This window comes from Grus americana, chromosome 5 (genome assembly GCF_028858705.1).
Source record: "Grus americana isolate bGruAme1 chromosome 5, bGruAme1.mat, whole genome shotgun sequence".
Classification (NCBI taxonomy): domain Eukaryota; kingdom Metazoa; phylum Chordata; class Aves; order Gruiformes; family Gruidae; genus Grus; species Grus americana.
This window is the reverse complement of record NC_072856.1, coordinates 4,320,793-4,337,702: the sequence shown is the minus strand read 5'-3', so window position 1 is coordinate 4,337,702 and position 16,910 is coordinate 4,320,793. Positions and strand designations below refer to the sequence as shown.

Below are 16,910 nucleotides of genomic sequence, written 5' to 3'. Positions count from 1 at the left end.
CAGGATAATAAATTAGGAAATATTGGCACTGTCTATTACCAGTCTTATAGCTGTATTTGTTACAATGCAATTGCAGGGTGCACTTACACAAGTCAAAATGATTTCCTGTGGATATTGCCAGTCTATTTCCACTTCTACTGTTTTCTGGAGCTGAGTGGTCCCTGATTAGAATGGTTGGATTTTCTTTCAGACATAAATACAGGAAATTAAAATACTGAACACTTTTATAACACTCAGATCTGTGACTAGTTCCAGAAGGAAAAGATATTCATAAGGAAAATGGTTAGCTAGTGAAACGGAAAACTACTTGCCCATCTCACCAAGCTATGGTTAGACCTTCAAGAATATTGCTATGCTCACTATTTTCAGCAACGTGTGTGACTCAAACCCCTACTGTTGGAATTTTTTTTCCTTTTCATTTAGATGACACCAAGAAAACCTTAAAATATCACAATGTAACAATGAGTAACGTGATTCTCATTTAGACAAGCATATGCACGTATCCCAAGCGGGAATATACTTGATCAATTTAACGGAGCTAATGCTGATAATTCTATTAAGGACATCTTAATTGGGAACAGTAAAACAAAAAAAAAACCACTTAATGGCTGAAGTAATTAACAATTAATTAAAATTGCATAGCAATATATTATAGCTGATTTAGTACAAAATTATTTACAGTTCTAAGTATCTCCCTAAAGGCCTTTTCACAAAACTCAATAAATAACCAGATGCCCTCTGTGTGAGAAAAGAGCAGGGCACTGAAAAGTGAGTATAAACTACTAAAACAGTTTTGTACTCATCAGTGAAAAGCCTCTTCAAAGAAAGTAAATGAATGGTAGAAACTAATCCACTGTACGCTAAGGATGCGGCGTACCCTCTGACTAAAGATAAAAGGTGGTACAGATTTTTAGTCCGTATATAACTTTAAATTAAACTCAAAGTTATTTCACCCCCATCTGATGGAAGTAAATGAGTCTTACCAGCCATTAAGAGTCACGTGGAATTACCTAGGACTGCTCATTACTATTTCACGACCAGGCTTAGATTTATTAGCAACTATAAGAAGAGTTCTATTGCATTTCTTGAATATAAAGGATATCAGGCAGCAACCAGAAAAACCAGGTCACGGACATCCAAAAAACTGAACTTAGCAGAAATGCTGTGGGAATATACCTTAAATTCTTGAGCCCCACACATTGCCTGAAAGAATATTAAAAGAAAAAAAAAGTATTTTTTAAAAGTTTATTTAAAATGTAACTCCATAGAGTATAAGTTATCTGTTTTGTTCTTTTAAAAACTTCGCACTCACAGTATAATTCAAGTCTGTCTTAAAGCAATCAAGAATTGTCACTCAAAAGCATCCTTTAGCCAGACACGTAGGGGGTTAACAATGCAAAAATAAAACTGAAGAGCACTCTGTTCCAGCCTACTATTATATATCAGAAGTGCTGTAGCTAGCACTGGGTGAGAAGTGCAATCTCTGTCTACTTGCACACTGATAGCATTGCCATTTCAAGCAATACTGACTGTTGCAGTAACTGTTGAAGAAAGCAGGAAACCTGGGAAACAGCTTAGGATAACACTGGGAGGTCTGGGGAGCTGAAGGGGAGGGAATGGTCCGTTAAAACTCATTTGGTGTCACAAATACAGAAGGAAAAGCTGAGATAAAGCACATTTCTGAGCATTGTGCATAGATATCTCAGTGTCTACCAGGTGCAGGCCTTCAGTAACGCTCTCTTTATCATTAGAAGTAGCCATCAGACTGCTTAAACTCTTTAGCACTTTTCAAATCTTAGTGATGAGAAACTATTATTATGCACACCTGAAGACATTCAATTTCCATGGTCATTCTAAAAAATACATACATTTAAATCCCTCACACACTCTGCAACCATTTCTCAGGAGGTATTTTTTTTATGCTAAGTGAAACTGAACTCTAAAAAGAATACTGCATGAGATACCTTATATGACATCTATAACAAATAAATACACATATATACATAAAGAGCCACAAACCTCACACACAGAGCCATCCCGAACAGCAGGGAGAGCAGCAGACTTCCTTTCAAAAGCCAAGAATCGGAACTCAAGTTCATCACATATCCTATGGCCCACATAAACGTCAAGGAAGACGCCAACAGCAGGAAGAGCTATTAAAATTATTGTTGTTAAAATATGACAAAGTATTCCGTTAATGTAATAACAAATGCTGAAAGACTCAGGGTAGATAAATCAAGGTGTCACATCAATGTGTGTGTGTGTGGGGGGGGGAGACAGACACAAAAACCCCAAACTACTGCAATGTGCTTTTAAAGAATGTGAAATTTTGAAGAATTTATTAAGAATAAAGAATTTATTTTTGTGCAGCCAATTTCAGAAACCTTAGAGGATCCTCATTAGAAAAGTTAATTTGCATATTATTCTAAATACAGAATGCTGTAGCTTTATTTCCATTAGTTATTACTCATAAAATTACCTCATATTTCTCTACTATTTTCAGTAACCTGTTATTTCTTCTGCTTCTCATTCTTTCTTCCTCTTTTATCATATAAACCATGAAGCGATTTGGACTTTGATAAGCAAGGTCAAGCGGTGTCTCTCCCTTTAACAACAGAAATGTTTGTTTCTTTATGCATTTACCACATAATTGCTTTGCCTTTTAACAGAAGCAAGAAATAAATATAGCTAAAACACGAATAACTTGGCAGTTACTTCGCCCCCTCCCCCCCTCCTTTTTTTTTTTTTTAAGGCAAGGGTAAGCTAAATACAGAGTTTTAACATGCTTAATCCAGTGCTTTTTAATTCTAAAAACTGATACTTGCAACCAGATTGCATTCACGTGAGTTATCTGTTGGACTATCTCCAATAAACTGAAACACTAAACTGCCTGCTAGAATATTACATGCTTACTCAAAGGGAAGGTTTCTTGTTTATGTTAACTTTTTAAAACCAAACAGCAATATCCTAAAAGTCATACATACGAATAAAAAGAAGTGGCAGATGAAAAAGCTGCACAGCTTCATACACAAATCCTGAGTAACTACACTGTACAAACATAGCTATATAGTCACAGGAATCGATAGTTTCAACATTTATACTATCAGTTTTTACAAATATTAGGACAAAGACTTTCACAGGTGACTAGCCCTTTTGAACGTACAAACAGACATTGTCAAACACTGGTTTTCACAGGATGACATACACATATTTTTAAAGTCTTTAAGTGTCTCACTGGACACCAAGACACTGGTATTTTTAGAAGTCTGGCCAGAGTCGTTACTTCTCATGACAATGCTTTAAAGTAGAAAACAGCCAACTTAAAGAGAAGGATCAGCAAAGGACACAATTACGTCTAGAGTTCTAGAGTGACTGAAAGGCTTGAAATGAACGGTGCAAAGAACCTCTGTATTCGTACTTTGTGCCACACCACAAGAAAGGCGCTAACTCTTTTCGGGAAAGGCTAAGAATGCCTGCTCTCAGTCAAGCCCTGTTCCACAGGGTATCCGAAGGGGAGAGGACTCAGATTTTTCTTTATGTTCATTTTACACATTCACGCCACATGGAATGAAGTATCATGAAAGAAACTGTACCTTGATATTTTTTATGTCCAGGCTAGCACCAGCTTCCAGCAACAGATCCACTGCACTAGTATTGCCCGATGTTATTGCCCAGTGCAGTGCAGTATTCTTTTGAACATTGTCTACAGCATTGAGAGAGGGGTTAAACTTTAAGAGAAACCTCGTGGGTTCTGGTCTAGACGAAAATAAAGTATAAAAGTTAACAAGCAGAAGATAATCTATGCTGCAGATAAAATTTTTGAACACCTTATAAAAACTACTGTTCCCATCTGTGAAATAACAGCAGATACACAATGCCTTGTCTCAGAATAAGCTCATCAACGATAGAGTCAAGTTTATAATTCAGGACCTGCCCGGAAGGTTCTTCTCCAGACTATGTTCTCTTAGCATTTTAAGAAATATGAGGTATACACACAGATTAAATCTTTCTACAATGCATTTTACTGTGTCCACCCCCATTTATTTTCATTTCTGGAAAAGCACTATAACATTGCAGCCAGTTCAGCCGCAAACCTAAACCTCTTTTAGAAATTCTTTTTGCTTTCTTTGCTACATCCAATTAGCTACTTCGTAACTCCTGATCTCTGAAATAATGCATATTTTAGTACAACTAAAATGGAAAGGAATGTCAGTTTAACAAAAAGTTTTCGTTAGAAAAAAATCACTTCACTGTTTCTTGGGTACAATACAATAGATTCTTTTTAAGTTATTGACTACTTACCCAATCACTTTTTGGGCTGATAACATTAAAGGTGTTTGTCCATTGAAGTCTGTTGTGTCTATGTTCTAAATATAAGGAAAAGATAACAAGCAAGTGATTACCAGTGATTTCAGGAAACAGAGAGATGGTCGGATTCAGAGGCATACAGCAGGCTTAGCTTCACTGCAGTGGCGGAAAGAAACCAAATTATACCAGCCAAGAAACAAACACTCATGTAAACCATCTTCCCCGCCCTGAGTCTTTCATGTCACTCCTTTCAGAATATTCTGAGTCTCCACTAAGGATATTTTTAAGGGAACGATGTTAACCACGCTTCTTGTCCTCTTTTGCACAAAAATACTATAAACCAAACCGTACCTCAGAAAGCAATGTTAACCATCTTCCTTGTGTGAACACAGGCACACGACAGAATGTCCAAGCACATAAAACCGGTTTATTAAAACAACAAAAAAGGATTCTGTACCTCAATACATAATTAAACATCTAACTTGCATTACCTAATCATCTTCCTTTTTCTTCACAATGAAGGTCTCCTTCCCCAGCTCCATTCATCATTACATTACAGCAGATTTACTTAGAAGAAATGTTTAATCACTTGGATTTTTAGTACGAGATAGGTAGGCTAAAAACTTTCTTAAGTTTGGGATATATACTATCTATACCTACATTCCAGAAGTCAGTTACTCTACTAAAGAGAGCTCTATGAGAAAGAAAATAAACTTACCAAATCTTTAAATCTTAAGATATAAAGATCATGTAAGAACTCTCCTCTCATTTTTATTAGCAAATCGTTACGCTTGTCATTAATTCTGCTTACCTCAGATGTAAGCTAAGCAGACATCAGCTACAGTGGATACAATATAAAATGACATAAAACATAGAATACAGAAATTTCCAATAAAAGATTCAGGCCTAGTCAGATCATATACTCTCCACACTTCAACTGATGGACAATTGCACAGATTATTAGTTACAAATTTGTAATCAAACAGTAAATACTTCATGATCTATATAATCCATATATTGGTTTTTGCTATCAGGTTTAAAAGCCAGTTGTTATTTATACAGCACCACAAATCCACACAGCCTTAATAATTCTCCTTAAACACTGAATTGTCTGTGAATCTGTATGTGTGGGGATGACAAGAACAGGGAGAGTATTCTATATATATATATATAAAATATCTCAATTTCTCTGAACTTATATCACAGAGAAATAGTTGTCAAATACCTGCTTACCATCTAGAAAACAAAATGGTTAATTCTGAAATGTATCGTACACACAGGCAGCTACTCAGAACCAGAAAACAATACTTGGGACATCAACAACATACCTGGCCTTTTGATATGAGGTAAGCTACAATGGGCATGTGTTGAAACAGCACTGCTAAGTGAATGCTACTGAATCCTTCCCCGTCAATAAGACTGGGATCCGCTCCACATTTCAACAATAACATGACCATAGGCAGGTGTCCTTGTCTGTAACAATATAGGAAATCAAACTAGAGGTGACAAAAAAGCTGGAAATTTTAATGAAAGCATTGCCTTAAAAATTCTCATAGATATAACCCCCCTCAAAAAAAATTCTTTCAGATTCTTGTGGTTTTATTCAGGAAATTACTTTTTTTTTAAAAAAAAAAAGTTTATATCAGAAAGCTATATTAAATATATACCTTAAGAAGTCTGTCTAAGGCAAACTGTTAATTTAGAACACAATGGTTATTCTACAGTAATTTCTCCTGTGAGCAGTCTCTCTCAGAAGTATCTAACTTTGGCAGAAGATTAAAGATAGCCCAGAAGAAAGCACTGCTCTTCCAGTGTGAAGAATTTGCACTCAGATAAGTTAACCCAGAATAATGATTTACAATTGTGTTTTCTCTAGACAAGCAGTGCTTTGTTCTTTGGATCATTTTACTCAAGTCCTGTCCTAGAAACCAAAGCTGTATGATTTTAAACTGTATCAGGTGGAAAAGATGTAGTCTAGAGCAGATGTAGATGTAGAAAGAGTGGATCGAAGGAGACATTAAACATACACAAGCACCAACAGCTACCGTCGCCAGGAAGAGGCATTGCATGTTTGTGGTGGCAGCTATAAGGAAGAGGAAAAGCTAATGCCACTGGGGGAAGATGCTTTAAAGCACAAGCATGCACAGTAAGACCAGTGTAAGGCATCTTGTTGGGATGCATGTAGAGAGATCTTCACTTCAAACTGTGAATCCAAGTGACTAAAACACAGATGACACATGTAACACAACCTTGCAGCCTGCAAAGTTGCCAGGAATCAGAAAGCAGTTTTCAGCAATATTACGGACATGTGGTGAAATTCTTTATATCTTAAAAAAAAAAAATAAACGTACCACAGAATTTGATTTAAGATGACCACTGCTGTGCTACACAAAAATATAACTGTTAATACTACCAGATTTACAATTAGTAGTTGCAAGCAACATACCTAATGGCCCAGTGAAGGGGAGTTGAATTCAGATCTCCACCTAGCTGATCCACTATCGCACCTTTGGAAATATAGTATCTGTATAACGGCAACACAATACAATTAAGAATAGACGTAATAAAATATCAAAACATTATACTAAGGATAGGATAGCTCTAGTAGTAAATAGTTCATAATAAAAAAAAAATCACTAGAGAAGCAAATGGACAAGCGTGTTTCTGCAGCAAAGGATGCTGTTTTGAGAAAATGTTTAAGGAAAAATACAATAACTAGCAAGACACCTATAAAATCAGCTTTAATCTTTGTTAAACAAAACAAACCCAGGAAAATCTAATGATTTCATGTACTACATGATTTCACATATAAATAAACTATGGTAACTTTGCATTGCAGTGACACTTTCACAAAGATAATTGGGTTAAAATTTGAATTTTATGCTTTTCTTCTCAAGCAGCATGTTCCCTTTGTTTTGAAGTATAATAGCAACAAAGCGATTATAAATAACAGTGGCAAAATACTTGTGTTACTCTCACAAGGACTCTAGAGCTTACTTAACCAGCTCCTGTCTGTTGTTTATCGCCGCCCAGTGAAGAACAGTCACATTTTCTCTGTCTGGCTGTCGAACATCATATCCTGCTTCTACCAGTTCTTTGCATCGCTCTATTATTCCATACCTTAAATGAGGAAAAAAACCCCCACATTGATTTACTTATCATTCATTTGTTAAGTATCCTCCAGTTTAGAGACAGCCACATACTACAGAAAAAGTAAATCTCAGTAAGCACCACCCAGCAGTTCCTACTTGAGCAAATTCCACACTGCATTCAATGGAAGTCTTGCAAAAAGAGTTGGGCTGAGCCTTGGTGAGTAGAATTTTCTACCTAATGAAACAAACCTGGTTGAGATACCATTGTTTATGGTAAAAATACTAACAACAGTACCTTTATGTGATTTTTCTTCTTTCGCTACGGGGAGAAAATGGAACTACAAACTTTTTCTTTGTAAAAATATCCAACCTGGCTCACATTTGAGGACACTCCCATCTATTTCAACATTTTGCACACACAGAACATATACTTACTGTGTAGCCTTGACAATATCACAGGTGCTGGGGTCTTCAACAATCGGATACGGTCCTGGCAGCACTGATAGATCTTTATCCCCAAGGGTGTTATGACAGTTGTGCATATGAGGTCGGTGAGGCCCATGGCAATGGTTTTTACACTGTTGGTTAACAAAACATCTATTAACAAACAATATTTATACACTGTACACCACGCCTCCCTCTTTACCAGAGGCACACGCTGTTGCTTGTTAGGTTGCATTAATACAAATAAGGAATTGAGTTTAAAACGCAGTTAAATCCACCCGCTAAGAGACTAATCCGCACAGGGACACGGGAGGACAGAAGGGATACGGTTAAGGTCCATCAGGCCAAATTACAAAGGCGTTAAACACCCTGCAGAGACGGCTCCTGACACAACACCCTTACCCACAGCAATGCTGCTACACTAGAAACGTCAACCTGTGTCCCCGAGGAGGCGTTGAAATGGAAGGGCACCCGAGAGCCACAGAGCCAGCCGCGCACGCCCAGCAGAGGAACACGCCGGAAAGGACACAGGCCTCCTTCCTCGGTCAGCTGCTGCTGCCGGGAGCCGGAGCCAGCCGCCGGCGGACACCGGCCCCTTCTCGGCTGTTGCGTGCCACCCGGAGACCCCTGCCCTGCGGCAGCTCAGCGCCTCCGCACCGCGGGCCGCCGCCACGGCCGCCTACTTCAGCCCGGTGCCGAGCATCAGGCCGAGGCAGCCAGAGGGGAACCGGCCAGCAACGAGGGGCGCGCACCCGGCTCGGCGTCCCTCCCCGACTCGGCGTCCCTCCCCGGCTCGAACCGCCTTCCCAGCCGCCGCCAGCCTGCCCAGGAACTCCCAGGCCACCGGCCGGCCGACCTCCGCACCGCCGCTTCACAGGGCCCCCCGGGCCTCCCCCACCGGTCGGGGCCCGAGCACCTCCCCGCGGCCGGGCGGACCGAGCGCAGGGCCAGTCGGTCCCTCAACACCCCTCCCTCGCCGGCAGCTAGCCCCGGGGCCTCCCCTCACCGCCGGTCCGCCGCCACCACCGGCCATCCTCTCCGCCCGCAGCTCGGCACCCGCCGCAGCTTCCTGCTCCCGCTTCCTGGTCACCGGGGAGCGGCAGCGCCGCCGCGGGGCGGGCCCGGGCACAGACGGGGGCAGGCCGGCAGCCTGCCGTGCGGGAGAGCCTCGGGAAGGGGTGCCTCACCTCCCCCGACTGTGCAGAGCCCCTTCAGCGTGCACAAGCAGCTCAGCGGCTGCTAGTTTTATTCCGTTCTGCGTCAGCTCCCGGCGTTCGTAGGCAACACCATGGAAAAACTCGTTCAGCGCGTCTTCGCCTTTCACATAGGGCCCCCCACGATCGAGGAACAGGACCAACTCCTTTTCTGCTGGCCTAACCTTTGGGGGTCTGTGCCCCAGATGACAGCAAACAGGTTCAGCTGAGAGTGATGCGAGCCCCACGCCTTGCCTACAAAGTCCTGACCAGGGCTATAATCTGTCCCACCCACACCGCCTTGTACAGCAGGAGGAGACGAGAGGACGCTTGGAACCGGCGCGCAGTTCAAAGGCCGACAAGTCAATATTAAAACATGAGAAGGTGTTTCCAGTCCTCGTAAAGCTTGTAAACATGCTAACACCTGATAATGTTGTAAGCAAACATTACAGTATGAAAGGCTACCAAAGAATTATCCTCATCCTAAGCACATTTGAAAAAAAAAAAAAAGAAAACCGATGTCCCATTTATGACTGCTCATGCACTGGTTGAAGCTGGGTGGGAAAGGAGGAGCGAGTAGGCTGTATCATAAAGCACCTGCAGCACAGGCAGAATAAGAGTTATTAAGGCAATCATAAATACATGCTCTAACGCTTGAGGGTTTGGTGTTGCAACCTTAATAACATTCATTCAGCATGTCTTTATATGTAGTTTCCTGCAACTACTTTTAAGGGGGGCGGGGAAGTATTTTCTCTTTTGTATAGTCACAGCAAGACTTCCATCTATCATTAGAGCGGTATCTACCATTTCTGTCAACCCCCTCCTCCCTCAGTACACAGCAAATGGCCAAAATAAGCTGTTACCAGCTACCTTAAGAGAACTGAAAATGCTTGTTGGGTAGCATTGTGGGCTGGCGTCAACTTGAAGATGCCCTCGTTCCTTCCTCCTCTCCCTCCTCCATCCATGGAAAATCTCCGGCTTGATGTGGTGTCAGCCGATGGAGATGTGAACAGGTTGAGGGGGCTGGGCACAGGGATTTCTGATCTCTTAAGGGGAAGCTTGGCCTGGCACATCACGTATATTTTCAGTTCAGCGTTGCTGCCTTGGAGAAGGGATGGTTCTTCATCACGTTCTTTAAGGAGTTCATATCCTATTAGTAAGTTTGCTGGCTACCAAAGTTTCTCTGGGATGCGCAAGTCTGAATGAGAAGATGGAAAATTTCAGCAAAAAAATTCAAATGCTTTTTTTTGTTGTTGGTTGCAAAAAATACAAAGAAACTCTTCACCATCCTACAGCCCTCAGGCTTGTCAGAACTCATGCTGGAAACTGTAACAGGGATTCACAAGAGTCACCAGAACACCATGAAGTGGAAAATGCTGGTACCTTATAGATAAGAGTGGCTATCAAAATGCTTTACAGTCATAAAAGCTGCTTCGTTTTTTTATGACTGCTGATAGCGCCTTGTACTTTATATAAACTTCAGTTGAGATTTTTCAATCATTTTAAGCATGTAAGCTGTTTATGAGGTAGGTAAACATTGCTCAGAGCACTCCCCTTATGTATTTAGTTTTTATTTGCTTTTCCTGACCTTTTTACTGTCTGATCTTCCTGTCTGTCAGGCTTTGTCCTTCTACCCTATGCTAAATCAATGCAGTAAGCTATTCCCCGTCAAGCTCTTTTCATCAAGCATTGCAAGGTTATTTCCCTGGCCTGTGCTCGTTCTTGCGGGCCATGCACCCACGCCTGCACTGCCCAAAGTCTTCCACGACCCTGCAGAGGTGGAAGTTGAGCACCTCCTCTTCGTGCTGCCATTTACAACTGGAATATCCCACATTGCATAGTTTAGGCCCCCAATTTGACTGAAGGAACAAAAAATAAGCATTTTTTCCCACTATTGGGGAAAAGTTGGCTAGATGATTTTCAAGTCTTTTTATTTCTAAATTCTTGTTAGTTTTAGGGTGTTAAAAAAAAGTATTTTAAAAAATTATTTGCCATGGAACATGTCCAAATCACCAAAGAAATAACAACTGTTATTGTTTAAATCAGCTGAAACTGTCAACGTTATGAATTTTTCAGTTAAAGCTAGTACCTTAAGGAAGCAGTTGCAAATACCGTGGGCATCTGCTGTCCTCCATGGTTACCGAAAAGTGGGTGAATAATAGAAACCCGATGCAAACAAACATAAAAGATTTCTTTCACAAGAATATCTGGAATGAGTCCAGAAAAAAATAATTCTGAACGTGGCTACTGGACGCTGCTCAATTAGGAAAAATTGCTTTTTTCCAAATAAACTACAACTTGCTTTCCCAGCATTACTGCAGAAGAACAAGTGTGGTTACTGATAGTCTGCAAGTTCGGCTAAAAATCAGCATGCCACAGAACGAATGCAAAAATCAAATTCCATTTGACAGGTTAATACAGCTTTTCCTTCCATATGCAGAACTGCTATATAAATAGATATTAAAGCAGCTCTAGATGATAAAATATTGAAAGCTTTAATTTGGTTTACTATCACAAAATAGTTTATATGATTTGAATGCAGAAATCACATTGGGGAAGCTTAGGAAGAAACACTCTTGTATTAATTCTAAAACGCCACAAAAAGATTTGGTAGGCATTTTGCTGCTTGGGTGTGTAATAGATCCCCAAAAAATGCAGAAACACAAAAATAAAACTGAAGATTGAAAAAGAGTTAGCGTTTTCCTGTTTTAGAGTTTGGCATGCGAGACATTAGGGTTTGTTAAAATAGAAGTTAGTTTGATAGAAATTTTCTGCATTATCTGAGACTATTCACAAACCTTACATTGCTTGATTACATGGTATAGTATGACAGTTGGTAGCAGTAATTAAGAGTAGTATGTGGGCAATTTTCAACTTGGAATCTCTTAATCTTTGTTCCCTGTGGATCTCACCTCTAGCATCTTTTTTTTTTAATAAAAAAAAAAAAGAAAAACAATAACTTTTCCAGAAGTAGGAAAAATTAAGGCTTTCCTTCTACTACATCTACAGCTGGCTTTACAAAAGAAATCATATTTGATCTTGCTGAAATCTAGAGCAAAGCTCCCAGCAGAAGGCAAGGTTTGGTCCTTAAAGAACAGATGGGCAAATTTCCATTGTAAACTACATCCTATCTTTATTGTGTTTGTGGGGTTTGGAACATACAGTGGTTATTGATTTATTTTTTTTAGTAATCAGCCACTACTATCTCACAGCATAAAGTGACAAACTAAGATTAAACAAAGGCTTTGCTGAACTATTTGTGCTCAAATTGAGGCAGAACTGAACAGTTTTATCATTTTTTGTGCACTTTGCTGTGCCAGTAATGCTGCACTGTTAACACATCTCGTTTATTACTTGGTGAATAAATTTGCTCAAAGTACATAAGTATTTGCATGAGCAAGAACTACTCATTCATCACCCTTAAGAAACTAAGACTTGGATTAAGTGCATTGTCTTCAAAAGTCCTAAAACAATCATTCTCCTCCCAAACAGCCTTTTGTAAGTGACTATGGCCCTGATTAGCGTCATTTTGATTAGGTAACGGTAAAGGGATATTTAGGTGTTTGGCAGCTTTAAAATAGCATTTTGCATTCACTTCACTGGATAAATTGCAGAGAAGCAAGTATAAAAAGGTGCCATTAAATCAGATCAAATTATATGAAAATTGCAATTTAAATAGTATAATGCTTTTTATTATGTCAAAACATCATATTACACATTTTACATTTTCCTTTATTGCTTTTGATGCTGTTTTACGAAGCACTATAAATAATAAGATTTTGCTCATAAGTGTATCTTTTCCGAAGAAAAAATTAGAGGGCACAGATAGCATTCAGTTTACTTCTAGAAGCTACTTCATTGTTGTATCTCTTCTAAAAAAGAACGAAAATATCTTTCTTCAATTCTGCTGTACAAGGAGTTTTTATGGAACCACAGGAATAACACTGCAGTCCTGCCAACGGAAGGATCATTGTAATTCTGCCTCCATTTACACCCCTAAAGTAAAGCTATCAACTGTGTCTGTGAAATTTCAATTAAATGGATTGTAGGTATCCTCAGAATGATTCAAATTCCTTTTCTGTAGTCTTTGTGCATAGCCAGAGGTCGCACAGAGGCACTGAGGTATGAGACAGCAACTGATGTACTCCAGTTTGCAAGTTCTCAGAGGAAAAGGAAGTCCACGAACGTTGGCCAAGAGTTCCGCATTGCCACTCAAACTGAACTACCAGCTACGTGGCAATGTAGATTGCCTGTGCATGATTCAGAGCCAAATTTCTTTTCAGGGAAGATTTCTAAACTTAGACAAAAAACAGAATGTCATACCCCCAGGAAAAGTTCAGTTTGGAGATACTTATGCATGAAATTGAAATACTGTTATCCTATTCTCAAAATGTTTAGTATGTAACTATCTCTTCATCTAATGTAAACACAAGCACTGAACAAAAATAATAATTTTGAGTAAGCTGTTGTCTGTAAGGCAGTTAAAAACCAGGACACATTCAGTGGCTCTCAAAAAGTAAGGAAAAACACACAAACATTAAAAACACTCGAGAAAGCTAGATGTGTTGAGTACTGGCTCGTGTGTACAGCTTTCCCAGTGTTTCATGAACAAATCTAAGCATATATCACTGTGCTGAGTTGTAACTAACAAAACCATCTTTTACGACAACTCACATTTTTATGGTTAGGAAAGTCCTGACTCAACGAGTGTTTTCAGCCAGGAAGCAAGGCTTTGTTCCCAGGACTCAGTGGGACAAAGCAATTTCTTTCCTACCCTCTCCACAGATACTAAATAGAGACAATGTTGCCTGAAGAGAGTCAGATCATCCCAGAACCATTAGGCTGATGTCCACACAATGCCAAATAGCACAACTGGAACAGATGCTGGAATCCACTTCTTTCCTAGAATCATAGAGTGGTTTGGGTTGGAAGGGACCTTAAAGCCCATCTAGTTCCAAACACCCTGCCACAGGCAGGGACACCCTCCACTAGCCCAGGTTGCCCAAAGCCCCATCCAACCTGGCCTGGAACACTTCCAGGGATGGGGCATCCACAGCTTCTCTGGACAACCCGTGCCAGTGCCTCACCACCCTCACAGTCAAGAATTTCTTCCTAATATCTAATCTAAATCTACTCTCCTTCAGCTTAAGGCCATTACCCCTTGGTCCCATCACTACCTGCCCTTGTAAACAGTCCCTCTCCAGCTTTCCTGTAGGCCCCCTCAGGTACTGGAAGGCAGCTATAAGATCTCCCCGGAGCCTTCTCTTCTCCAGGCTGAACAACCCCAACTCTCTCAGCCTGTCCCCATAGGAGAGGGGCTCCAGCCTTCTGATCAGCTTCATGGCTTCCTCTGGACTCACTCCAACAGCTCCATGTCTGTCTTGTACTGGGGACCCCAGAGCTGGATGCGGTACTCCAGGAGGGGTCTCACAAGAGCAGAGCAGAGGGGGAGAATCACCTCCCATGACCTGCTGGTCACACTGCTTTTGATGCAGCCCAGGATGTGGTTCAGGTCCTCTCCTGCTGACCTGTGATCCTTCTCTTGCCTCTGGGCATCTATTGCTGGCATTGCCATCACACTGGTAGAAGGGGGATCTTCCCTTCCACGTTCTCGAGACTGTAAGTTCCATTAGAAACATGATCCTTTAGGTATCTGATTTTTATTTGTTTATTTTTTTTTTTAATTTTCAAACAAAACTGCCGGCATAGGGACAGAACAGTTATCTGAGAATGCAGAATGCTACTTCCTTGTAACTGACCATACAGGATCTTAAAAAATAGGAGAAACATTTAGACTGTGTGCATCATCTGCATTTCCTATAGCTGTGGCTTATGTTCAAATTGAAGGACTATCACATCACCGCAGTGAACTACTTCATTTACCTCACTAGCTACAAAAAGCTTAACACCAGCGTAGGAGCAATCAGTCAGAGCCTCGTGAAATTCCACTGAAGTTACACAACAGATGATATTAACAAATAGAAGAGATGTGGTTCATTGTTGTTGGTCAGAGAAAATTTGCTAATCCAAAATAAGGAACTGCTTAGTATAACTGAGGACAGAATTTATTCTGTCACATCAGTTTAACTTTAGAGGATAGAAATACATAACGTGTTTCGAAATGCCAGACTCTTAGGCTACTCAGCTCTGCTAGAAACACTGACACAGCTAAACTAAAAGAGGAGAGCTATGCTAAACAGAAGTGACTCCAGGAAGAAAAAAAAAAAAAAAAAGAAAAAAAAAGAAAAGAAGTATTTACTGATGTTATCTTAAAACATAAGCAATATCAGTGCAATAAAACAGCAAGCCAAGTACCATCTTCATGTTATATATAATACGACCTGGAAGGCAGAGCTTTAACCAGCAATTGCAGAACATCAATGTACTGCTCCTGGTAATTTGTATTCAACTGTGCATTTCAGCTGCAATATTTTGAATGTTAACATCATCGAAATTAATTTATCCCGCGTTCATGCTTGATTTTGCTGAATTGCCATGAGCTGTCTTTTTAGATGCATTCCACATATTCAATTTCTTACTTGCTTTTCCAGAGGAGGTAGCGACAAGCGGGTGTTATACATTCAAAAGCTGACACTTGTTTGGCCAGAGGAAAAAGGGCAAAGAAAGAACATCCCTCTTCACTGACAGGAGCTGACATTTTTACTAGTTAGTTTGTAGTAGTACAAACCTTTCAGCTACAACTGCGCAAGAGTTACTCAAGTTTGGCATCTCTTTTTTGTTGTCTTATCACTAGGAAGTTAAATACATCAAGCAAGTGACATTTTAACATCTGATAATTGTCCTCGATTGTAGAGCATCCATTTCCTTTCTCTTTCCCTCTGTCCCCACTGAATTACACCGCAGTTACAAACCACTTCTTAGCCACCACAGCTGCCTCCCACACCTGGGCTCAGGACTGCCTCGCACACTCAATGACTGCATCAAAGCCTTGCTTATATTTGACTTACAGGAGGAAGAGCTCTTTGATATGGTCCTGCAGTGTTATAGAGAAAACCCGTCACTAAGTGATCCTCAATAGTAACTACAATATCTCAGCTGGAAAGCCAAACATTACAATAAAGCATACTTTCCAGACACTGAGATGGTTACTTATTACCAACTTAAGAAAAAAGAACAGGCACATTTCAAGATGTTTTGGGAGTTTATGATAGTCATTTGCTCGATATAGTCATTTTTCAGCACAGCTGAAATTCTGGCAGCGATATCCCAATTTTTCCCTCACAAGTGATCAGTCTTGGAGCACCACCCACTCTAGGTAGTGAACAGTTAACTGTGTTCCCCTCCACCAGCACATTTTTTCTGTCGGCAGAGAGGTTTCTCTCTCAAGACAGTGGTTAATTTTACACACACAAAGTGATAAACTCTTACTTGAATTAACAAGCTGCTTAATATGTACTTGGGTCACCTCTTTGAGGGCCTGGTTCTAAGTACATTGAAACTGATAGTAAGCTTTCTTTTTCAGTGAAGAGAGATCGACACGGATACATGGTTACAGACACTACTGAACTTGGGCAAGTACTACTGCAGTGTGAAGTGTATCATACCAAGAAAATCATAACCATGGCACATGAATTAGTTATTGTCTATTCCACTACTTACGTAACATGCAAAAAATATTTTCTTGTCTTCTTGGATTGTTTCTGTCCTGCTTCCTGGGTTACTAAGTTTGCCTGTAGGTCAAACAAGGAGAGACTCAAGCTTAATAAATGTACTTATAAAAGTTCATTCACATAACCAGGCTGTAAATATTTTAGACTTATAGTCCTTAATAATCTCCCTTTGGAAGGTGATACTTTAACAGAAAAATTAGCTAATCTAAGTATGAAGCTTCATATGAGTCATGGAAGAATAA

General features: G+C 40.1%; 1 protein-coding gene across 5 annotated transcripts in view; it reads right to left on the bottom strand.

Annotated features, from left to right (window-relative positions):
- The window catches only part of ZDHHC13 (zinc finger DHHC-type palmitoyltransferase 13), a 29,080-nt gene that overhangs the window by 7,742 nt on the left and 4,428 nt on the right, over nt 1-16,910 (bottom strand). The window contains exons 3-13 of one of the 5 annotated variants that reach the window (XM_054826162.1): nt 16,658-16,728; nt 9,908-10,235; nt 7,836-7,978; nt 7,306-7,428; nt 6,755-6,832; nt 5,637-5,781; nt 4,303-4,367; nt 3,594-3,756; nt 2,480-2,605; nt 2,020-2,153; nt 1,103-1,203 (exon numbers count right to left, since the gene is read on the bottom strand). In XM_054826162.1, coding sequence (XP_054682137.1) covers nt 1,103-1,203; nt 2,020-2,153; nt 2,480-2,605; nt 3,594-3,756; nt 4,303-4,367; nt 5,637-5,781; nt 6,755-6,832; nt 7,306-7,428; nt 7,836-7,942 — 1,042 coding nt within the window. In that variant the 5' untranslated portion in view covers nt 7,943-7,978; nt 9,908-10,235; nt 16,658-16,728. Of the gene's footprint in view, nt 1-1,102; nt 1,204-2,019; nt 2,154-2,479; nt 2,606-3,593; nt 3,757-4,302; nt 4,368-5,636; nt 5,782-6,754; nt 6,833-7,305; nt 7,429-7,835; nt 7,979-8,246; nt 8,466-8,596; nt 8,723-8,850; nt 9,007-9,907; nt 10,236-16,657; nt 16,729-16,910 lie in introns of those variants that run through there. The other 4 variants (XM_054826159.1, XM_054826161.1, XM_054826163.1 and 1 more) reach the window with 4 other exon arrangements.